The sequence below is a fragment of the Balaenoptera borealis genome (genome assembly GCF_965194805.1).
Source record: "Balaenoptera borealis genome assembly, chromosome: 3".
NCBI lineage: Eukaryota > Metazoa > Chordata > Mammalia > Artiodactyla > Balaenopteridae > Balaenoptera > Balaenoptera borealis.
In genome coordinates, this window is record NC_138866.1 from 68,019,964 (window position 1) to 68,045,296 (window position 25,333).

Sequence of the window (25,333 nt, forward strand, 5' to 3'; positions counted from 1 at the left end):
GGGAAAAGTTAAAGCCATTTGAAATCATGTTATACAAGGCTTAGTCTTAGGCAAAAAAGTTAATAATCTGTTCCAGAACTTCTGCTCCTAGCTATGAAGAAGCTTGTATCAGACCAACTCTCCTGTAAGGGACAATTATAAAAGCTGAATACAGTATAACAGAACATAACAAAACAATATTTAAAGGTACCTAAGAGCAACCAAGGCAATCAGGATTTGAGGGACAAATGTCTCAGAAATAAGGAAATCACAGAGAGGTCAATGCACAGGACAGCCCCCAAACAAAGAAGCAGCTGGCTCAAAATGTCAGTAGTGCTGAGTTTGAGAACCCCTGATGTAGAACAAAGCTGGAGAATTTCCAAACATATCATAAAGCCGTAGTTAAGACAATGTGGTATTACACAAGAACAGAAAATAAACCAATGAAACAGAATAGAAGGAGTCCAGAAACTGTGGGCATATACAGGCCAACTAAGTTATGACAACAGTACCACTGCTGTGAGAAAAGGATGGTTTTTTTCAACAAATATTTCTGGAACCGATGGGATATCTATATGGAAAATATGAATCTTGACCTTACCTTATACCATATACAAAATAAATCCTAGGTAGATTAGGAGCTTCTAGAAGAGTATCTACAGTAACTTGGGTCATGAAAACCTTTTTCAAATAGGACTCAAATCACTGATGACAAAAGAAAAAAATTGATAAATTGGGCATCATTAAAATTAACAAATTATTTTCAGCAAAATATACCATTAAAAGGGTGGAAAAGCAAGTCACAGAATGGGAAAAGATATATTCAATGTATATAATATGTATATATATCTTGTAAAAGAGTCATATCCAAATGTATAAAGAACATCTATAAAAGTTGAAAAGACAGACAACCTTATTTAAGATACAGGCAAAGTATTTGAATGGCACTTTACCAAAGAAGACAGCCAATAAACATGAAAATGTATTTTACATCGTTATTTATCAGAGTCTAAATTTAAATCTACAGTGAGATATCTCTACACCAGAATGTCTAATGTTGGGGGAAAAAAACTGACAGTAACAAGTATTGGTGAAGATATTGAGCAACTAGAACTCACATACACTACTACTAGGAATATAAATTCGTTCAGCAACTTTGGAAATCTGGTTGGCAGTTGTCTTCTAAAGCTGAACATATGCATATCATGCGACTCAGCAGTTTTACTCCTAGGTATATATTCACCAGAAATGTGTATAGACATGCATGGAAAGATACGTATCAGAATTTTTTTTTAATTTTAATTTTTAAAAATATGTACCAGAATTTCTAAAAGTTTTTTAGACTTCACTTTTTTAAAGCAGTTTTAGGTTCACAGCAAAATTGAAAGGCAGGCACAGAGATTTCCCATATACCCCTTGCCCCCCACAAATGCATAGCCTCCTCCATTATCACTCACTCACCAGAGTGGTACTTTTGCCAACACTGGTGAACATACGTTGACATACACATCATAATCACCCAGTCACATCATAACCAACCAAAGTCCATGGTTTGCTTTAGGGTTCACTCATGGTGTTGTACATTCTGTGGATTTGGACAAATGCATAATGATATGTATTCATCATTATGGTATCATGCAGAGTATTTTCACTGCTCTAAAAGTCCTCTTAGCTTCATCTATTCTTCCCTCCTCCCCTCCACCCAACCCCTACCAACTACTGATTATTTTTACTGTCCCTATAGTTTTGCCTTTTTCAGAATGTCATATAGTTGGAATCATACAGTATGTACCCTTTCCAGTTTGGCTTCTTTTACTTAGTAGGACATATTTAAGTTTCCTCCATGTCTTTTCATGGCTTGATGGCTCATTTCACTTTAGGGTGGAATAACATTCCATTGTCAAGATGTCCACAGTTCATTTATCCATTCACCTAACAAAGGACATCTTGGTTGCTTCCACGTTTTGCCAGTTATGAGTAAGGCTGCTGTAAGCATCCATGTATACGTTTTGGTGTAAACATAAGTTTTCAGCTCTTTTGAGTAAGTATCAAGGAGTGCAGTTGCTGGATCATATGATAAGATTATGTTTTGTCAGAACTGCCAAACTGTCTTCCAAAGTGGCTGCACCAGTTTGCATTCCCAACAGCAATATGCAAGAGTTCCTGTCATTGCACACCCTTGTCAGCATTTGATGTTGTCGTTATTTTGGATTTTGTGTTCAGATAGGTGTGTAGTGGTATCTCATTGTTTTAGTTTGCATTTCCCTGATGACATATGATGTGAAACTTCTTTTCACATGCTTATTTGCCATCTGTATATCTTTTTTGGTAAGACGTTTGTTAAGGTTTTTGGCCCATTTGTAAATTGGATTGTTTGTTTTCTTATTGTGGAATTTTAAGAGTTCTTTGTATATAGATATATTATTTAATACTAATAATTAATAATTAATATTATTTAATATTTATTTATTTTGGCTGTTCCTGGTCTTAGTTGCAGCATGCGGGATCTTTAGTTGCAGCAGGCGGACTTCTTAGTTGTGGCATGCAAACTCTTAGTTGCGGCATGTGAACTCTTAGTTGCGGCATACATGCAGCATCTAGTTCCCCAACCAGGGATCGATCCCAGGCCCCCTGCATTGGGAGCGTGGAATCTTACCCACTGGACCACCAGGGAAGTTCCAAGAGTTCTTTGTATATTTCGGATAACAATCTTTATTAGATGTGTCTTTTGCTAATATTTTGCAAATGTTTTCTCCCTGTCTGTGGCTTGTCTTTTAATTCTCTTAACATTGTCTTCTGCAGAGCAGAAGTTTTTAATTTTAATGAAATCCAGCTTATCATTTATTTCTTTCAAGGATCATGTCTTTGGTTATGTATTTTAAAAAGCACCACCATATCCAAGGTCACGTAGGTTTTCTCCTATGTTATCTTCTAGGATTTTTATAGTGTTGTGTTTTACGTTTAGGTCTATGATTCATGTAGAGTTAAATTTTTTAATTTAAATTAACTTAATTAACTTGCATTAATTTACTTTTTAATGTAAGTTAATTAAGTTAATTCATTGTAAGGTCTGTGTCTAGATTCATTTGTTTACATGTGAATCACCAGCACCATTTATTGAAGAGACCATCTTTGCTCCATTGTATTGCCTTTGCTCCTTTGTCAAAGGTGAGTTGACTGTATTTATGGGGGCCTATTTGGGATCTCACTGTTTTGCTTCATTGATCTATTTGTCATTCTTATACCACATTTTGATTATTATAGCTTTATAGTAAGTCTTGAAGTTGGGTAGCATCAGTCCTCTAACTTTATTCTTCTTCAGTATCATGTTGGCTATTCTGGGTCTTTTGCCTCTCCATATAAACTGTAAAATCACTTGATATCCATAAAATAATTTGCTGAGATTTTGATGGGGATTGCATTGAATCTATAGGTCAAGTTGGAAAGAACTGACAAATTAATAACACTGAGTCTTCCTATCTGTGAACACGGTATATCTCTCTCCATTATTTTGCTCTTTTATGTCACTTATCAGAGTTTTGTAGTTTTCCTCACATAGATCTTATTCATATTTTGTTAGATTTATACCTAAGTATTTCACCTTGGTGGGGTGCCAGTGTGAATGGTATTGTTACAAGCATGTTTTTAACATTTTTATTCATTGTAGCTAAAAGCTAGAAACAAATAAATAGTGGTAGAGTCATATAATGGAATAGTATACAGCAATACAGCAGTAGAATTGAGGAACTGTTGATTCATTCAGCAACATAAATGAATCTCACAAAATAATATTTAGGGAAAAAAAGCAGACACAAAAGATTATATGCCTGTGAATCCAGTGTATGAAGTTCTAATCCAGAAAAACTGATTTATGGTGAGAGACATCAGAATAATGGTTCCTCTTAGGTGCCCACTGAGAGAGGGAGCAAGAGAGAGCCTTTCTGGATGCTGGAAATATTCTATATCTTGATCTGGGTAGAGGTTACATGCTTATATGCTCATGTAAAACCTCATCAAGATGTACACCTAGAATTTTCTGCACTTTATTCCATATAAATTATACCTCAATAAAAAGGTTTTAAAATGACAATAGCAAGTTATAAAGTCATTAGGTTTCTTCATCCCAAGTCATGTGATAAAAGAATGAAATATTATATCAGAAAAGGTAATAATTAAATTTAATTCTGAGATTCCTATCAGTCAATTTAAAGAAAATGGTGTTACAGAAATTATATTATTCAGTAACAGGAAACATAAATTCTTTGGGTGCTAAATGAAAGTAATATGCCACATCACCCTAATATATATAGTATTCATTTACGTAATAAACATTTTCTACAGTAGTCTTCACCACAGATACACAACTGTGATTCATATGATCTTCTTTCAAGGGAAAAACAAAAATAAAAACAAAGCTCTAGTAAAGTATTACAACCAACTACCAAAGGAATAGGTGGCTCTCTTTTTCTTGGCGACCTATGGACATTTCTGGTGATTCTAATTTGATAGCAAGGGAGAAATACAGAGGTGTGTGTTTCCCAAAATTTTTTCTTTAAAATAATGGTGCTATAAAATATTATGCAAAAAATCCTTCTCCTAGTCAAATAAGATTGGGAAGTACTTCTCGGTCCATCCAAGTACTGGACATCACAATATTCATTAAGCATAGTTATGGTTCTCAGAAGTCTTGCAATAATGAAATCAGTGTTCCTAAACTGACTCAACTATGGAATCCCTTTTTCTCAGGAAACCTAGGAATATCTAGTGGGAAAATAACATGCACTTTTAGAAATGGTAACTTAGAGGAATAAGTCAATTAATGCATGTTGCATAGACCATCTTCAAATATCGTGCAGTAAACCAGCACTAAGCCGGAAGTGAATTCTGATGATAGCCCAGAGTAAAGGCATTCAGGGCTACGAACTGGAGGAAAATTCTGAGCTTTGGATATTAGGTATGTTGATGACAAGGATAATATCTTATTTTGGAAATTGAGGAAATTTGATTTCTTCTCGCAAAGGGGAAGCTTCGCCTCCTCTGTATGAAAATGTTCCATAAAAGTACTTTCAAACAGGGTTATAATCTCTCCTCCAAAGTCATGTTTGGATCTGGCCAAATGAGCAGTTGTTGCCCCTGAATTCTGCTCATGCTTCATGTTAATCCAGAAGTCTAACTGGTATCACTGGGTAACAGTTAATCTTAACAGAACCTCAATCTAAATGGATATCCCTTTCCAAAGTCTCTGACAAAATGGGTTAGCTGTAGATTGCAAATTAGGATGCAGGGACTGAGAGAACAAATAATAGGATTTTTCTCAAAGTGTAATGTTTATTCAACACTGGAAATATCATGGATTTCAAAACACCGTCATGCATTTTTGTTAAGAAAAAAAGTCAACTGTATTTTAGTTTTGATTTAATTTCTAGTTATCAGATAGAGCTACCCCACAAAGTTTGAGGGAACAGAGATGAAAAAGAACATATTCAGCATAAATTACCAGATGCATGTCTACTTAACCAAAATGTTCCTTAGATTTTTCATTGATACTCCTCCTCTTAAAAAAATTTATCATAACCTTTCTACTTTTGAATTATATTTCAACCTTAAATGAAATCAGACAGAAAACAATGATATGCAGTGAAGACTCTAAAATGAGCAAAGAATACACTGTAGACATATTTCTCTCATTAAAACTCTAACCCACTATTGGACTTTTCAGGTTTATAAAGCACTGACTGATACTGATTATTCATCAACTTATTCTTGCCTGCAGGCAGATAACTATGTCACATTTGATTACTTTGATGACCTTTTTCTTTCTTTTTCCATTGAGAGTATGAATTATTGTGAAGAAAATCTGATCTTTCACTTAAAGGTCAAAATGCTTCATTCTGACTCTAATTTATTTTCAAGAAGGTGAATGAACCGTCTTTGATCACTGACACTGTGACAAGTAGATATTTTCTTTACCTCTACCAACTCAAAACTGTAAACTGTGTTTTTGCAATCTTAGTGTCTGTAGTTCCATTGAAATGTTAAAAAGTAGTTTCTAACCCAGATGTTTCTGTGCCACAAAGGCTGATTAGTATCACATTTTGCTTTTTCTTGAAAATATATCTATTATTTGCTAATAATATTATTGAGTAACATGCATTGCTTTCCTCCAATAACACGGTTCTCTTGTCTTTTGCCTCCCCTTTTCTGCACCTTTGTCTGCTTTTTGCTCTTACGACTTCATGTTTCAGTCTCCTGTGAGTCCTGGCTTTGAGGTAGGTACTAACTGCCTAGGAATGTGCTTCACCATCTTTTGCAAGCCAACATTATAATATTAAATTAACATCAGACAGTCATCTGTATTGACTCTATGAGAATACTCAGGTCAGAATTTAGCTCAGAATCCCAGCTGTTGAACTGCAGAAAACCCATGGGTGGTGGTGGTGGTGGTTGTCTTTTCCTGGTGTTATTGTTGAAGTTTTCGCAGTCTTCAATAAGACAAAGAGCAGTGCAGGCGTTAGACCAATAGTTGGTTTATTAGATAAAATGTTGCCCTCAGATTACTTGATTCCATAACATTGGTGTCTTTTCTATGAAGCTGGGCAGGCCGGTTGAGAATAGAACAGAACACAGTGAGCACTCACTTTACCTGGTAGCATATTAACTGAAATGCCTGCATGCTGGAACTGTGTCTTGGTGCTAGGTACCACAGAACCGTGCCAAGTGAAGTCACCATCCTGATATCCACCAGTTTTGGTTGGCGCCGTAAGGCACAAAACAAGGACTGCCTGAAGAGGATGATAACTTTTCAAGAAAGGAGCTTTGAATCCTTGATGTATTATCACAGTCTATTTAATTATTTTTAAAAAGGATGGTACTAGTGTATGTATTAAGGTCTCAATCCAAGAAGAATTTATATATGGAAAAACACACATTTCCTTCATAAAGGTTTTAAGTAAGACCCCCTCCAAAATTGGCCTTTTGTCTATCTTAAGCAATTAATAACCTAAACATGGAGAAGTCAAGCATTAAAGCAGGATATACAACAGTGCTCTTCTTGGGATAACTTGTTTTGACCAGTTGACTTGTTAATGTTTCATTTTTCTTATTTCTGTACCTCTGGTGAGCCGAGAGTTGACATATTGTTATTTTCTTTCATGAGACTGTAAATTTCAAATACCATTATTAGTGTCCATTCTAAGATGGTATTGTTAAGGTAACTCTAACATAGGAAGCAAATGAAAACACAACCAGAACATGTTCTGGGTTAAAGAAAATTGACAAGTCAAGGTATCTTGATTCATAAGATGTAAAATGAAGAGATCTGCTTCAATAATAGTGAATTCCCATGTTTGAAAAATTATCCTAGTTCAAAATGTGCCGTGCTTAGAAAAGTCTGGGGTGAATGCTAGGTCAGTATAATTTTTGATATTCTTGTAAATTTAAATTTTGTAATTTACAGTGCCGTCCAGACATAATTTTAGATGTGGACTAGTACCTTTCCCTTCAAATTATCCTTTGGGAATAAAGCCAAAAAAGGGCGGGAAGCGTTTTCCACTCCCCTCTCCTGCCCTGAAATCGGAGCAGATGGTGTAAAAGAGGACTGAAGAGTAGTTTGCTTTTCTGTGGACATTGTACAACTTAAAGGCAGCCTGGCCTTCACGGGATAGCTCCTGAGGGAAACAAGATGCATTTTCTGCATAAGCTATTGTTCTTGAAGTTGTTTATAGCTGGTTTGTTGAAAAGGTAACAAACTTTTCTTCTTTTCTTTATAATGTCCTGGAAGATAATTATTCATAAAATTTGACCAATATATCAGAGAAATATTCTAGTGACAGTTTGTGAGTTGCAGAATTGTTTGAGAAACCTGGTCATGGCTCCATGTTCAGCATGTCCTAGTCAGAGTTTGTATTTTCAGGTTTGTAACTCAAGGATGCAAAAGTATACAAGTGTAGATCAATCCTCTGCCCTCATGGACTTGCAGGAATGGACACTATAGAAACAAAGAGATGTGTTTTTGTAAAAGCTTTCTGGTATTACATTGCAATGATACATATTAATTTACTTAATCTCCCCTATTGATTAGATTGGTTCCTTTTTTTTAAGCAATGTGGAAATAGGCATCCTTGTCTGTATTTTTTGCACATTTGTAAACATATTTGTAGGTTTCTAAGTATTTATCGAATGAATCCAGTAGGTTATATCCTTAGAAGCCAAGGAGACTAAAGAATATACACATTTTTTTTGCCAACTGGTTCTTCAAAAGGATGTAAACGTTTAAATTTATGACTTCGCTGACTGCAGTGTATGAGTTTCCATTTCCTCATAGTCTTCCCAACAATCGATTTTATCAGTATTTTGAAAGGTTTCTTTTTTCACAAATTTGATAGATAGGTAAAATAATTTCTATTCCTAAATATGATTTCTTTACTGGAGAAGAGAAACAACTTTTCATATATTTATTGGCCATTTGTATTTCACCTATTGTGAATTGCCTGTCTCTTTCTCTATTGAGTTGCTTTGAATATATATATATATATATATATATATATATATATATATATATATATATATTTTAAACTTTAAAAAAATTTTAACATCTTTATTGGAGTACAATTGCTTTACAATGTTGTGTTAGTTTCTGCTGTATAACAAAGTGAATCAGCTATATGTATACATATATCCCCATATCTCCTCCCTCTTGCATCTCCCTCCCACCCTCCCTATCCCATCCCTCTAGGTTGTCACAAAGCACAAAGCTGATCTCCCTGTGCCATGCAGCTGCTTCCCACTAGCTATCTATTTTACATTTGGTAGTGTATATATGTCCGTGCCACTCTCTCACTTCGTCCCAGCTTACCCGTCCCACTCCCCGTGTCCTGAAGTCCATTCTCTACATCTGTGTCTTTATTCCTGTCCTGCCCCTAGGTTCTTCAGAACTTTTTTTTTTTTTTAGATTCCATATATATGTATTAGCATACGGTATTTGTTTTTCTCTTTCTGACTTACTTCACTCTGTATGACAGACTCCAGGTCTATCCATCTCACTGCAAATAACTCAGTTTCGTTTCTTTTTATGGCTGAGTAATATTCCACTGTATATATGTGCCACATCTTCTTTATACATTCATCTGTCGATTGACACTTAGGTTGCTTCCACGCCCTGGCTATTGTAAATAGTGCTGCAGTGAACACTGTGGTACATGACTTTTTTTGAATTATGGTTTTCTCAGGGTGTATGCCCAGTAGTGGGATTGCTGGGTCCTACGGTAGTTCTATTTTTAGTTTTTTAAGGAACCTCCATACTGGTCTCCATAGTGGCTGTATCAATTTACATTCCCACCAACAGTGCAAGAGGGTTCCCTTTTCTCCACACCCTCTCCAGCATTTATTGTTTGTAGATTTTTTGATGATGGCCATTCTGACTGGTGTGAGGTGATACCTCATTGTAGTTTTGATTTGCATTTCTCTTATGGTTAGTGATGTTGAGCATCCTTTCATGTGTTTGCTGGCAATCTGTATATCTTCTTTGGAGAAATGTCTATTTAGGTCTTCTGCCCATTTTTGGATTGGGTTGTTTGTTTTTTGATGTTGAGCTGCACGAGCTGCTTGTATATGTTGGAGATTAATCCTTTGTCAGTTGCTTCATTTGCAAATATTTTCTCCCATTCTGAGGGTTGTCTTTTTGTCCTGTTTATGATTTCCTTTGCTGTGCAAAAGCTTTTAAGTTTCATTAGGTCCCATTTGTTTATTTTTGTTTTTATTTCCATTTCTCTAGGAGGTGGGTCAAAAAGGATCTTGCTGTGTTTGCTGTCATGGAGTGTTCTGCCTATGTCTTCCTCTAAGAGTTTTATAGTGTCTGGCCTTACATTTAGGTCTTTAATTGAATATATATTATGATAGTAATCCTCTATCTGTTAATCTGTGATGGAAGTATATTTTCAGTTTTACATGTGTTTTTGATGCCTTTTTCCCATACTGATATTTAAATACAGAGAAAACATTTTCACTCATTATCTTACTATACATGGAATACTATTGAAAATAAATCAATGTAGGCAGATTAAACATAATATTCTTTTCAAATGATTCAAGAGAATAGTCTTTTCTTGACGTAAATGAGCTGAAGTCAAGGTAGAAAATGAAGCAGAATTAAAGACACTGGTGTCCTTTGCAACGACAGGATACAATTGATGACACAATATTTTTTTAAGTTAGGTAGGCCTTATGGAATTTTTTTTAAATTTAAGAACTTTACTGAAGTTATTTTAAATATTTTTAAATGTCTTTAAGGAAGCATTTACTATTATAGCTTGGAAGTTATGAGGCTCTAGAGAGAATTTTTTTTTTTTTTTTTGGTGAAATTTAATGCTTCTAAACTAGTCTTTCTTAGTAATTCTTAACATTCAGACTGCCTTACAGTAAGATATTATTAGGAAATAAATTGCTCATTCCAAAAGCTTTCTCTATGTTTGACTGTTTACACTTCACATCCTTTAGTTTTTACAAAATCTGGACAATATTCAGTTTAACTTTTTATGTGAGGGTGCGTATTTTCTGAATAATTCTTTGCCATAAACCACTATTATTTTTATAAAGTTTCCTGAGTCACATTTAATTAAGACAAGCATTGTAGTAAAAGGAACTCTTGGCTGCATACTTTCCTAGAAAATCTACCCCCAAAATGACTCATTCAGTTACTGTTTCTGTTCATTAATAAATAAGTAAAGACAAGAGAATACCACTATTGCATTATCTATCTGTAATTGGGTATGATCCTGATACACTTTATAATAGTTAAGGCAGATTCTTTTCAAATGAGCAAATACTGGGGAAAAAATTTATTTCTAATGAAACTATGGTGAAATTTCTGGCCAAATAAATATTTTCCAGGATATTTTCCAAAGTAGCAAAAGTCTGTCTAGAGGTAGACACTTTAATTGTTATGCTTGTGTTCTGGAGTTCCAGGAATCCTGGTGACTCATCTGAATTAAGAAGTTGTTTTTCCATTTAAATATGAACCATGACATCCAGTACGTTAGCCAGATATTGCAAGATTTCTTTTGATGATTGTACAGACTAGTTCTCTAAATTCAAACCTGGGCAGTGTATACTTCCAGTGAGGAAAAGACATCCAAGAATTATTTAACTGGCACTTCTCCACCTCCTGAGAGTCAGAAGAATATGTGCAGTGGTGCGTTTGTCGGGAAGGAGCCCATCAGTAAAATTAAGAGTATGAGGCCTTCTTTGATGTGCTATTAATCAGCTGTTGCCTGATTTCATTCAATTTGTCTGGCTTGTCATATGTACATTATTATTTCATGTTCTGAACATAGACTTCCAGATGTGTAATTCTAAATACGAACACAGCTGGAGAGTCCTTCATGAACTCCACTGGGGAAGAGGACATCATATACCACTTGTCCACAGTTACAAACATACAGGTCTTTGTAACAAATGAATCTTTAGTGAAGTCCCTGAAGAGCCTGCACTCACATCGGGAAGGTACCTTGGCCTCCGTAACACTCCCCACTGCCATGACTTAAGACACAAAGCATTGCTCTCTGCTTTAAGATGCAAAACAACCCCCCACGCACCCAGTTACCAGTAACAGGCATTTGCTAAGTGGCTATCTGTGTCCATCTAATGTCATGACAGGCCTGTCAAATTTAAGTCTCTGCTCCTTAAATTCCTCACCAATCATGACTACTGAGCTCCAAGGCAGTAATCGATGGGAAAATCTCTTTCTAGATTATTTCATTCAGCTTTCCCGTGAGCTCGAACACCGAGGCCAGGCCCCTGTCAATTCAGTCAAGGTCAAATACCATTAGAATATGTGCCCCTAAAATCACTTTTGAATTTCCCACATGATCTGCTTACCTTCCAGTTCACTTTCTATATGGAAATCAAGTCTGACAGTCGAAGCCCTCAACTCGTTGACATGCAGAGTTATTTTCTTCCTCAGCGGAAATGCTTTTTTATTTTATGAATGTATAGTGTGTGGCGTTAAGGTTGCATTGCCTTCAAGTATAAGGAGAGGCAATCTTACTTGTATTATGTCTCCCCTTTCCTCCAGGAACCCAGAGATTTGTAGGATGTCAGTAACTGACATTTTGAAAGAACAGTGCATGTAATTTGTAACAGTTCTCCAAGGGTCTAGTGCTTTCCCTGGAAAGGGTGGATTGCTTAAGAAAATAGTAAGGTTCCTTTATCCTTCATTTCTGTTTACTTAAAAAGAGTGAGGCAGTATAAAAGTTAATGTAACTTCCAAGACTGCTTTAGCACTCAGCAAATCCAGATCACCGTGTATTTTTAATAAGAGATTATATATGTTGTTACTATGAAAGCTTTCACAAATTGCTGCAAACGTTAAAAATGGATTCTCCACTGTAAAACAGCATCCATCACCACTAAGCAGGGGGCACACTTTTTTTTATTTCTGCTCTGTGGCAGTCCTTTTCACTGTTATGAAAAGGTGTTGATTAGATTTTATTTATGCTACATATTTAGGGTATCCAACTGAGGAGCCAAACTCATTTATCTGGCACACTTGGCAGGTAGTTCAAGGCCTGTAGAATCAGAATTGTAACAGAATAGCACTGAACAATTTAAAACTCACCAAACACCCTACCCTCTACTCAGCGAATTACAGCGCATGACAACATGAGTGTTCCTATGTGAACCTCAATTCCCAGGGGTCTTCAAACTTGTCTGTTGCCCAAGAACTGCTCTGTGCTGGAAAATCCTGGACTCCCCATGTTTGAGGTGAAATATTCATCTCAGTGTTGTTGACAGAAGTCGATTGTTTCTTTTTTGCTTCGTAAAATAGACTCAGACTAAGCATTCACAGCCGTGTTTTACTAGCAGTGACAATGGGTGGCATTAGATAATCATTTCCAAGTGGGATAAACAGGTTTCAGAGCATATAAAAGAAATCTCTAGGCAGTCTGAAGATTAGGAGGACTGAGTTGTCCTAAACAGAATTTTAACTGCTAATAATAGTCAACATAGTCATTGCATGGCAAGACTCACTTCAGGATCCACACCCAATGCCTCTTCTTCAGGAAACTCCTTTTCGGAATGACCCCTTTATCTCCATCATGGAAGTGGTTTATCTTTGCTTCGAACCTTCATACATATGGGCACTTATTCTGTGTGATTCAGTATTCCCGAAGTTGGTGATACAGTGATGAACAAAATTGTCAAGTTCCCCTTCTCGTGGAACTTATATTCTACTGAAGGGAGACAGTAAAAACCTAATAAACAAAGAGGTAAATAAGATAGTTGTGCTCTGCAGTAATGGCTCTGGAGGGGACATGATGATGTGCCAGAGAACACAGAGTGGAGGAGATGTGGGCAGGAAGTGAGGTGATCTGGAGGCGTCCTGGAGAAGGTGATATATGACCTGGAATCTGAAGAATGAGACAGAACCATCTATGCCTATAGAAGGGAAGAGCACATGTTGTTGATGGTAACAGTTATGTTGTGTCCAGAATTCTATTGAATAGTAAACTCATTGGGCACAGAGACTGTTATTTACTGGTCCTTGTATGTCCTGTAGCATCTGACTTGAGCCTTTAGGTAGGATTTGTCCCAGCAAGCACTTGTTAAATTAGATAGATCCATCTTGATGGCAGTAGGAGCAAACTGTTATAAGGTGCTGTTCTGCACAGTTCTTTGATAATCAAAAAATGCTAGATCTTAAAACTTCTGGAATAAAAGGTTAATGTTTGGTTGGCTCTGTTTCACATAGCTGTGCTGGTATCTTTTAAGCATAACAGCACCTGAACAGGAAAGTAGGCAGGCAACTGAGTGATACTTATACAATAGAGGCTGTGTATTATGGTAATCATTATGTTCTAGAAAACATGCACGACTCAGATGCTATCCTCTGGGCACAGACAAGTTGCCTGAAAGTCTCTTCTGTAGGTCAAGGTTAAGGGGTTCACGATATTTTCACTTTGCATTTTGGCAAGTAGAACATACTATTACTTGATTTTTCTTGTTTCCTGTGAACTTTTCCTTCATGACTTAAATGAAGGGAAGAAAATACTTTCTATTTTTATATTAACATAAAACCAGGGGATGTGAGAACTGGGAGAGACTAAAAAGAGAGGAATCCTTATTATCATCTGGAACAAGAATACCTGAGTTCATAGTTCTGCTTCTACGGGCTGTGTGATCTTGGGCAATTGATGTAGTCTCTCTATGATTCAGTTTCCTTATCTTTAAAAAACCTGATGGTCATGAGGTTTAAATGAGTTGATGAATGTAAAGTGCTATGAAAAGAATCTGGCACATACAAAGGTTATAGAAAGTGTTTTATGTCGTTATCTAGTTCAGAGGTTTCAGACTCCCCATGACCAGATTTATTCCCCAAATCAGTTGACTGGCACAACGTTTCAGAATTTTTTGAGTCGCTAATGTTGAGAAATAGAGTTATTTCGTAAAGCAACTAGATCTTCTGCTTCTTTTGCAAAACTAAGAGGTCTGGAAACATAGGGCTTTCATACTCACAGCCATTAGCAGTCTTTGATCCATCCCTTTTCAACTGAGCCTGTCCTCTCCGATTTACTGTAGTCTCCACCATTCTCTATTGCATCCCTGACACCCATTAATATTAGCAGCCTACAGGTATTATTGATATTTGAGCTTGCCACCTGTCCTCTTTCCAGAGCAAAAGGGTTCTGACAGATTTTGTTTTCATGTTGGAGATGCCAAGTAGGGATGAGGAGCAGGCAGACAAGTACAGAGAACAGTTCCAGTGGAAAACATTCCTTAGTCAGTTGTACTCTCTTAAAATTGAAACCCTGTAGAGCAAGTGTGTCAATGTTACAGTGCATGTAATACTAAATTTTTTTAAAAGCTTATATTAACAGTCTGTATTTTGAACATCTCTACTGAAATGTCTCATCCATTATTTGCATGCATTTATTGTTTGAAGACATTCATTTTTGTTTAGTTCAAGCAATGCTTATTACTTATCTTTACCAGGCACTTCTTTCCATTAACAGAGGACAAACATGATTAAGACGTTGTCCTTCCCTTAGGAGCTTATTGGGTAATGATTAAGACCAAAAAGAGTCCCAAAAATGAGGAGTCCAAAAAGTGATGTCAACACGTACGCTAAAGTGTTCTCTACTTTTCTATTTCTCTTTGATTCAAGGGGAGTTTATGTCACCCCAAATCCAGTCCCCAGTATGGGTCTGTGAAATGGATTTTAGTTAATAAACATAAATATCTTAATACTGGAGAAGTTTTTACTTGAATCTTGTTTTTTTTTTAATAAATTTATTTATTATTATTATTTTTTTAATTTTGGCTGTGTTGGGTCTTCGTTTCTGTGCGAGGGCTTTCTCCAGTTGTGGCAAGCGGGGGCCACTCTTCATCGCGATGCGCGGGCCTCTCACTATCGTGGCCTCTCTTGTTGCGGAGCACAGGCTCCAGACGCGCAGGCTCAGTAGCTGTGGCTCACGGGCCCAGTTGCTCCATGGCATGTGGGATCTTCCCAGACCAGGGCTCGAACCCGTGTCCCCTGCATTGGCAGGCAGATTCTCAACCACTGCACCACCAAGGAAGCCCCTGAATCTTGTTTTTTATACAGTGACTTTCATCTCTCAGGAAGTCTTATGTTTGATTTTTCCATAAATGACAACAAGAAACCACAAGTAAGGGCAATTTTTCCCCTCTGTTTTCTAGCTTAACTAATAAAGAGAATTCATTTTGAACTGTGAAGTGGAATATACCTTGTTGGGAAATTGTTTCAGAGTCCTGTTGAATGTTTAAAGATGTGCTGGCAGTTGGAGTTTCCATAATGTAATCTAACCAGTCATTTCCTGGGATGGTTCCAAACTTGCTGAGTCATCAATTTAATATACCAGGTTAAAGAACAAATTCAGTCTCTAGAAAAGCAAGATGCATTGCCTCTGTAAGTAGGTGTTCAGTGCACATAGTTTTAACTTTGGCAGTCATTTCAAATGAAATATTGTTAGCATGAGGATGTTAACAGACACTTCAGGAAACCACAGTCTTTTAAAAAATATTTAATGTGTATAATCTTTATTTAATATCTAGTCCCGCCTTTAAATTCAGCTTTCATCATTTTTTTGTTCTCATATTCTCTCTCATCTATGATGGGATACCTCTTACAATGAGAACAAGAGATCTTCGTATTTTTCATCATCTATAATTTGCCAAATCCGATCATTTACATCAATCCATCCCAATACCATATTGTACAGTGATGTCAGTTCTCACAGAAGTTCCACACCTGTAATGTGATCCAAACTCCTCCACTCAGGAAAAGAACAATTCATAGGACCAATGGCTAATGTAAAAATGTAAATTTTTAGAAGCGTGTCCTCCTGCAAGTGCATACCATAATTATAGAGAAGAGAATTTTATATCTGTTCCGAGTTTTGAGCCAGTTTTTGCTCTGCACATAATAATGAAGCAGAATGAAACAAAATGTGGCTGTTCCCTTTCCAAAACATTTCAACTTTCCTCCCTGTCCCCTTAAAAAAAAAAAAAAACCCTCATTCTGCAGATTGCCCAGGTTCACCAAACACACAGTGCCAAACTGGAGCAGCAAGTAACAGTGGAAATGAATTTAAACACCATTTAGTTAACCTAGTAAAACTAGTGTTGATGGGAGAGAGAGAGTTTTCTCTTTACCAGAATTAAAGAAAGATTTTATTTAAAACTGTAAAGTTCTATTATACACATTATAATTAAGTATAAAAATATACAAATAAATAAAAAATAAAGTGAAGTTAATGAAGAAATACAATGACACCATATCTCTTTACTTTGCATAATAATGCATAACATCCATAAAAGCTGTTATTTAAGTCAACATTACCCTTTGAATTGCTAAGTCTACTTTCATATTGAAGTTATCTTAAAGTCCAAGCTAGTTGGATTTAGATCAATGAGATTTTTTAAACCATCCCCTGTTTCATTTAAAATTACTAATTTCTGAATTTTTGCCTACTCTGTAGCTTGATGCATCAAACAAAAATACTGTAATTATGGATTTCTGGTGTATATACCTTCAAATAAAACTGCACATAAAAATTGAAATTACAACTAGTAACTTTATTAAAATAGTAACAGAATGTGAATTATTAATCAAAATCTATCACTGATTCTGAAGATCCTTAGAAGCATTTAGTTTGCTTTCATATTATTGGAAGGAATAATTGGCAGGATTCCAGAAATGATGGTTTTTAAACATTTATGTAAACAGTGATATATAGATAGATATTATAAATATAAATTTATATTACAGGTCAATGGCCTTGTTTCATAGGATCTTATTTTTCTGTTTGTTTTACAATCTGTTATGTATCAATAAAAGGTTTTTTTCACACTTTGAAGAATGGATAAATATCTCAATAAGCATTTACAAAGTCATCAGATAATGACCCAGTCTTCTCTTTTTGTCTTAGCTCTTAGATTTGCTTCATGACAGGGAAAAGCACATGCAAATGTATATGTGTAAACTCCTGAAACATAGAATACAGTTCTGCAGACAAAACTTCCCTTTCCCAATGTGTTTATCAAGTAAAATTAAACAACTCAGTCTCCTTCCAGCAATAAATCAGTTCCCACATGCATGTACCCGTCTCAAGAGTGTAAAACTTTACTTCTTCATTTAGAAATAGAGGTCACATTGAAAATGCTTGGTTATATTTGGAACCATAAGAAAGGGGAATGATAAGTATTTCTGGTTGTGTTACTAGTTGATTTTAATTTTAAAATGTCATAAATGATAAGAGGATACTTTATTAATGCTGTGAAAATCTTAAGTTGCTATTGTATCTTAAATGCTATTAAAGTCTTAATTTTTGACCCTATAAATTATGCAGTTTGTGAGTTGTTATTCTGTGCCAAGGACACATGTGGCTGTGTGAATCTCATCATTGCCTGAATACATGTGTAGTACGGACTCTGGGCCACAAAGTAACAGCCAATTTCTTTTCCCTAAACTCATGTAATGTTTTAAAATTCCTTATGTAATCTTGCCTTGAAGGTAATAAATGAAATGACTTCTCAAGAATAATTCTGGTTCTTGTAGTTTATGACAGTGTTTATATGAATGTTACCATGTTGGATGAAAAGAAAACATTCAGTTTTATCAGACTGCTTCTTGCTCTTCTAAGTGAATTTGCCCCATGGTATACTGAGTAGTCCTACATCAAACTGGCTTTGTTAACACAGCCAAGAATTAGGTCTCTTAAATTAAGGAAAATAACTGAAAGGTGATTTGGTCAACTTTTCATATGATTTTCCAAATCTGAGAACATTTTAAGTCTGCTAAGAAAGTGTGACATCACGTCAGCTTTTATTCTGAGTGTTGAAACTTTCCAACTACGGAAAAATATCACTTTTCATTTTAGTGTATGCTTAAAACTGGCCCATTGGATATGGTTAAAGCAGGGACCTAACCCTACAAATTTAATTATTTTCCAGTAAAATTCAATTCCATTGAAGTTATTTATTCAATATATTTATGATTCGGGTTGGCAAACCTTTGGCTCATCTTTAAAAGTGCCCCAGATCTCTCTGCAAGAGTTGAGCCCTTCCAGAATAATTATGCTTGGTAGTTTTATTTTACGGAATTGAAATTATAAATGTAACTGTAGACATAATATCCCTAAGTAGAACCTCATCTCAAATTTCTTTTTATTGCAGCTGGTGAATCTGCAAATCAAAAATTTCCCATTTGGTAATAAATGGTATTACCTTTTGGTGCAGATAGGCATTGAAAAGGATGGAAGTTGTCTGTAAATATGATTTGTTTCTCATCAGTAATTATTTCAAATTAGAAATTAACTGAGTAATGGGATAATACAAGGGCTCTAGAAGCAGACAAGTGTAGGTTCATGTTTTGGCTCCACTGTTTACTAGCATTTGACCCAAAAGAGTATATTTAAACTTTATGAGCTTAGATGCCTCAACTATAGATAACAAGGCCTGTCTTGTAAGGTGCCTAACACAGTGATTATTAAGAGTTAATACTAAGTCAAGAGCTTAATAAATGAGATATATAATTATAATAACTATTAAAAAGTAATTCAGTTCTTTTATTCCAATGATTATTTTTCCTGATGATTCCCAAGTACATTTCCATGATATCAAGAGATACCATGAAATTGTTCAAAAACATTGGAAACACAGTTAAATTTATTTCATTTTATTTTTTAAAAAATTTTTATTGGAATATAGTTGCCTTACAATATTGTGTTAGTTTCTACTGTACAGCAAAGTGACTCAGCTATACGTATACATATGTCCCCTGTTTTTTTGATTTCCTTCTCGTTTAGGTCATCACAGAGCACTGAGTAGAGTTCCCTGAGCTATACAGTAGGTTCTCATTAGTTATCTATTTTATACATAGTATCAATAGTGTATATATGATACTATATACAATAGTGTATATATGTCAATCCCAATCTCCCCATTCATCCCATCTCCCCTTTCCCCCTTGGTATCCATATGTTTGTTCTCTGTGTCTGTGTCTCTGTTTCTGCTTTGTAAATAAGATTGTCTATACCAACTTTTTCAGATTCCACATATATGCATTAATATACGATTTTTTTTTTGTCTTTATGACTTACTTCACTTCATTTATTTTTTTTTTAATCTATGTACTGGGCTGATTAATTACAAAATGAGAGACAAGAGTGCACAGAGATATAATTGTAACTGAAATATTAATATTTGTGTGTCTTATATAATCCAGTAGTCACTATGTTTTTCAACTATATAAATGATAGTATAATTTTAACCCTTTACTTTTATGGTTGAGGAGTAATTTTTAATTATATTCATTTTTTTCTTGGAGGGAATCCAAAGAAGCTGTAGGCCTTGTTCAGATGAAGTACTAGATTGGACAGATGGGGGGAATTTACTTTTCATTTTTTATCTTCCTGAACTGCTTGCATTTCTTATATGTAAAACTTTAGAAAATGTCAATGAAGTAATATATGGAGTGGGATTAAGAACCATTTTTTGGTTTGCTTTCAACTTTATATTTCTGTATTAAACTAATGAAATTGAAAAGCTGCAAATTATTTGAAAGTCCTAGAAATCAGGTTCAAATAGTCTGATCTCCAATTCTCTTCTTTCCATACTATAAAACAAAGTAACTCAAAAAAGAAATTAAGGGGAAATAAATTACATTAATGAACAGAAACATAGTTTTAGTTTATTCCTCTCACATTCTTAAGGATCAAACCACTAAATACAATAGTAAAATAAAAGGCAGTTTAAAAATACACAAATATATTATGCTGTGTCAGGGTCACTTGCATCTTACCGTATCACTCTGAGAACATCACTACTATCTGAACAGCTGGATGTGCTTTATTGGGAAAATGATTTTTCTCTTTGTGTCAGTATTTCTGCACTAGTGCTTTGGTTCAGTCATGAATATGTGAGACCTTTTGTTGGAAAATAAAATAAATAAAAATATATAAATATATAAATCAGATAGTCTCTTATATCTTATTGTCCTTTATTGTTTTTCAAACATATAGCAAAAGTCACCATCAGAGTCATTCATTGGTCGAGAGAAGAGGTCGAATTCCCAGTCATACATTGGACGACCCATCCAGCTCGACAAGATCTTGCTGTCCAAAGTTAAAGTGCCACACACTTTCGTCATCCACTCCTACACCCGGCCCACTGTGTGCCAGTACTGCAAGAAGCTTCTCAAGGGGCTCTTCAGGCAGGGCCTGCAGTGCAAAGGTAAGGACGATCTTGCCACCAAGTATTTGTCAACGGCCGAAGTTTGAGCCTCACCTATTTGAAATGACTCTTTTTCCCACACCTTCTCTTTCTGATGCATGCTTGGTTTTGATTAGTTTTCTTTTAAAATGATTGTGATTAGATTGCAGATTCAACTGTCATAAACGTTGTGCACCAAAAGTACCCAACAACTGCCTTGGCGAAGTGACCATTAACGGAGGTAGGTAGAAGGTCAGCTGTCACGTCTATGCGTCTTTTCCCTCTTAAGGCATGTGTCAGTTAGGACTTAGCGAGATTTTTTTACTTTTAATTTTTTTCCATTCAGATACTCGTGACCCAGACCAAAGTAAATTACGGCCTCTGTCCTACTTTACTGTAAAAAAGCACCCATCATTGCGTTGTGATAAAGACCAGAGATTTTCTTGATTTTTACGTGGTGAACCAGCTAGTACTGAAAACTTGGATATCCAGGATTTCTTCCCCAGCTCTCTTATTTTTTACACCTATTCTAGTTCGTTCAGAAGCGTAGAAATTGTTGGAATGCCTCCCAGTTACAGCTATCAGTCTCGTCCTCCATCCTTTTCATTCCCAGCATTGAGACAGAAGTTAACTTTTCTTCCCTGTCTGTCAAGGAAGGGAAGAATCACAGAAATTGACCTACCAGGAAATAGTTACAACTTTCTTCCTCCACCCGCTTACTATTCCCATTATGTATGTGCTTGTTAACCTGCATCTTTAATAATAATAAAAGGAACTTGAATTTAGACAATTAAAAACTACATATCCTTCTCTATATTGGGGAATATTCCTTTGGGAAAACCTTAATTGTACAAATTAAGATTGAAGGAATTCTAAGAAAAACGCTATGTCCTAAAGGAACAGCTCTCATTTTCTTCCCTGGTAGAATTCCTGATGGATTCTGACCAAAGCATTTGACTTAGTGTCCCAGGCTGACTTTTTCCATAGATAGTAGACTGTGTTATACTTTCAGTCTGTTATCAGTTTGCTGATTCCTCTGGGAAGAAAACTGGTGATAAAAGACCGGAGAAACAGGTTGAGTATTTCTGTTGCTAAAATCCTGAAGAACAAGTGATTATGTATGTTCTCCAACTTTCTTCTCTAGAAGAAGAAGAGAAAGCTCTCTAGGAAAACATTCCCATAGTAGTTTCTGGCTTCAAGATGCATGAATTAGCTGCCAAAATCAAAAGCTTGGCAATCTTCCCACTTTCTGTGGCATATGGTATTGATTTTGTTCAGGCCCAGGAAATGTCAATGTGTACTTGATAACTAGAACCAAAGGGAAACAGTGTAGTTTATGTTATGTTGATTAATTTGCAATTGCATTTTTCCATACAGTCAGAAAAATCTGGAAAATTATGCGTTTTCCAAGCTTGGCAGGCTAGGGTCTCTGATCAATCTGTTTTCTAACTTTAAAGTAAGTACTTTGCCTTAGTAAGTAATTATAATTTACTACATTACCATCAGCTATATCATGACAGGATTCAGTATTACTTTGAATATCAAATATCTTAGGCTTATGTGACCATATATTAGAATCCATGATTTTAAAAGTTACTGGAATATCAAGAATCGGTGACCTTGAGTGTTCTTGCATGTCAAAGTTTCCCACATCCTCCAATGTATTTCTTTTTCCCACCAGGGCTGTACTACTGAAATAAGATTCGTATCCTCTTCACTGGTGCCTGGTATCACTTTGCTTCCTAGCACTTTGTTTCTGTCTCACCCTTGGCTTCCTTCCAAGGCTTCCCATGACTTTTCATGCTTTTAGGCTTAGGGGCACAAAAAAACGAGCATCTGCTCGTAAAATTATATATTCATCCTCTCATACATTCAGGTGATTATGAACTAAAATTTAAAAGGAAAGTGAAAGAAAAGAAAAATTCACATAATTATATTTTTAGGGCTTCCAATTGATTTGCTTTAGGATTGCCTAACTTTCTCTTAAGTCCTGGCTCCAGGATTCCAGGCTTATCTTCATGGGCGCCAAACAATTTTTTAGATTTGCTTAGCCCTGGGGCAGAGTCTGATGTAGTCATGGAAGAAGGGAGCGATGACAATGACAGTGAAAGAAACAGTGGGCTCATGGATGACATGGAAGAGGCAATGGTCCAAGATGCTGAGATGGTCATGGCGGAGTGCCAGAACGACAGTGGGGAGATGCAGGATCCAGACCCAGACCACGAGGACTCCAACAGAACCATCAGGTGAGGGCTGCAACCCCAGCCTTGGTCAAACAGGGGAACCCCAAGTGGTATGTACTTTTTAAAGCTCTTTGATATTTTAATCTGTTATAGAAGAAACTTAAAGTGTGCATTCACAGGCATACCTCGTTTTATTGCTTTAATGCACTTCACAGGTATTCCGTTTTTTTTACAAGTTGAAGGTTTGTGGCAACCTAGGGTAGTGCACATCTATCAGTGCCATTCTTTCCACAGCGTTTGCTCACTTTGTGTCTCTGTGCCACATTTTGGTAATTCTTACAAGATTTCAAACTTTTTCCTTATTATTATATTAGTTAGGGTAATCTGTGTTTAGCAGTCTTTGAGGTTACTATTGTAATTGTTTTGGGACACCACAAACCATGCCAGTATAATACAGTATACTTAATCGATAAATGGTGTGTGTGTTCTGACTGCCCCACCAACCAGCCGTTCTCCAGCCTCTCTCCACTTCCTCAGGCCTCTTTATTCCCTGAGATACAACAATATTGAAATTAAGCCAGTTAATAACCCTGCAATGGCCTCTCAGTGTTCAAGTGAAAGGAAGAGTCACACGTCTCTCACTTTAAATAAAAAGCTGGCAATAACTAAGATTAGTGAGGAAAGCATGTCGAAAGCTGAGATGGGCCAAAAGCTAGGCCTCTTGAGCTAAACAGCCAAGTTGTCAACGCAAAGTAAAAGTTCTTCACAGAATTAAAAGTGCTACTTCAGTAAACACGTGAATAATAAGAAAGCAAAACAACATTATTGCTGAAGGAAAAAGTTTCAGTGGTCTTGATAGAAGGTCAAACCAGCCACAACATTCCCTTAAGGCAAAGCCTAATCCAGACCAAAATCCTAACTCTTTTCAATTCTGTGAAAGCTGAGAAAGGTGAGGAAGCTGCAGGAGAAAAGTTTGAAGCTAGTAGAGATTGATTCACAAGGTGTTTAAGGAAATAAGCCATCTCCATAGCATAAAAGTACAAGGGTGGGGGGGGAAGCATTATAGATATAGAAGCTTCAGCAGGTTACCAAAAGATCTAGCTAAGATAATAAATGAGGATGGCTACACTAAACATCACATTTGCAATGTAGATGAAACAGCCTTATATTGGAAGACAGTGCCATCTAGGACTTCCACAGCTAGAGAGAAGACGATGCCTGGCTTCAGAGCTTCAAAGGACAGGTTGACTCTACAGCTGGTAACTTTTAAGTTGAAACCAATGCTCATTTACCATTCTGAAAATCTTAGGGCCCTTAAGAATTATGCCAAATCCACTCTACTTATGCTCTGTAGATGGAACAACAAAGCCCGGATGACAGCATATCTGTTTACAACATAGTTTACTGAATATTTTAAGTCCACTGTTGAGACTTATTGCTCAGAAAAAAAATATTCCTTTCAAAATGCTACTGCTCACTGACAATGCACCTGGTCACCCAAGAGCTCTGACAGAGATGGACAATGAGATTCATGTTGTTTTCATGCCTGCTAACACAACATCCATTTTGCAGCCCACGGATCAAGGAGTAATTTCAACTTTCACGTCTTATTATTTAAGAGATACATTTTGGAAGGTTATCACTGCCATAGATAGATGGCTGTTCTTCTGATGGATCTGGGCAAAGTCAACTGAAAACCTAATGGAAAGGATTCACCATTCTAGATGCCATTAAGAACATTCATGATTCATGGGAAGAGGTCAAAATAATCAACATTAGCAGGAGTTTGGAAGAAGTTGTTTCCAAACCTCACGGATGACTTTGAGTGGTTCAAGACTGCAGTGGAGAAAGTAACTGCTGATGTGGTGGAAATAGCATGAGAACTAAAATTAGAAGTGGAGCCTGAAGATGTGACTGCAGTGTCATGATGAAACTTTAAGGGTTGAGCAGAGGAAGTGGTTTCCTGAGATGGAATCTACTCCTAGTGAAGATTCTGTGAAGTTTGTTGAAATGATAACAAAGGATTTAGGATATTACATACATTTAGTTGATAAAGCAGTAGCAGAGTTTGAGAGGATTGACTCCAATTTTGAAAGAAGTTCTGTGGGTAAAATGCTATAAAACAGCATTGCGTGCTACAGGGAGATCATTCGTGAAAGGAAGAGTCAATCGATGCTGCAGACTTTATTGTAGTCCTATCTTAAGAAATTGCCACAGTCATACCAGCTTTCAGCAAACACCATCCACATCAGTCCACAGCCGTCAACAGCAAGGCAAGACTCTCCACCAGCAAAAAAATTATATCTCCCCTGTAGGCTGAGGTGATGGTTAGCATTTTTTAAAGCAATAAAATAATTTTTAACTAAGGTACATACATTGGTTTTTTTAAGCGTAATGCTATTGCACACTTAATAGACCACAGTATAGTATAAACATAACATATA

General features: G+C 36.1%; 1 protein-coding gene across 4 annotated transcripts in view; it reads left to right on the forward strand.

Moving 5' to 3' along the window:
* PRKD1 (protein kinase D1) overlaps positions 1–25,333 on the forward strand; it is a 457,302-nt gene that overhangs the window by 379,966 nt on the left and 52,003 nt on the right. For all 4 annotated transcript variants that reach the window (XM_082384103.1, XM_082384102.1, XM_082384100.1 and 1 more), the window contains 3 exons: positions 20,517–20,727; positions 20,870–20,947; positions 22,748–22,952. In XM_082384103.1, the coding sequence (XP_082240229.1) occupies positions 20,517–20,727; positions 20,870–20,947; positions 22,748–22,952 (494 nt within the window). The remainder of the gene's footprint in view (positions 1–20,516; positions 20,728–20,869; positions 20,948–22,747; positions 22,953–25,333) is intronic.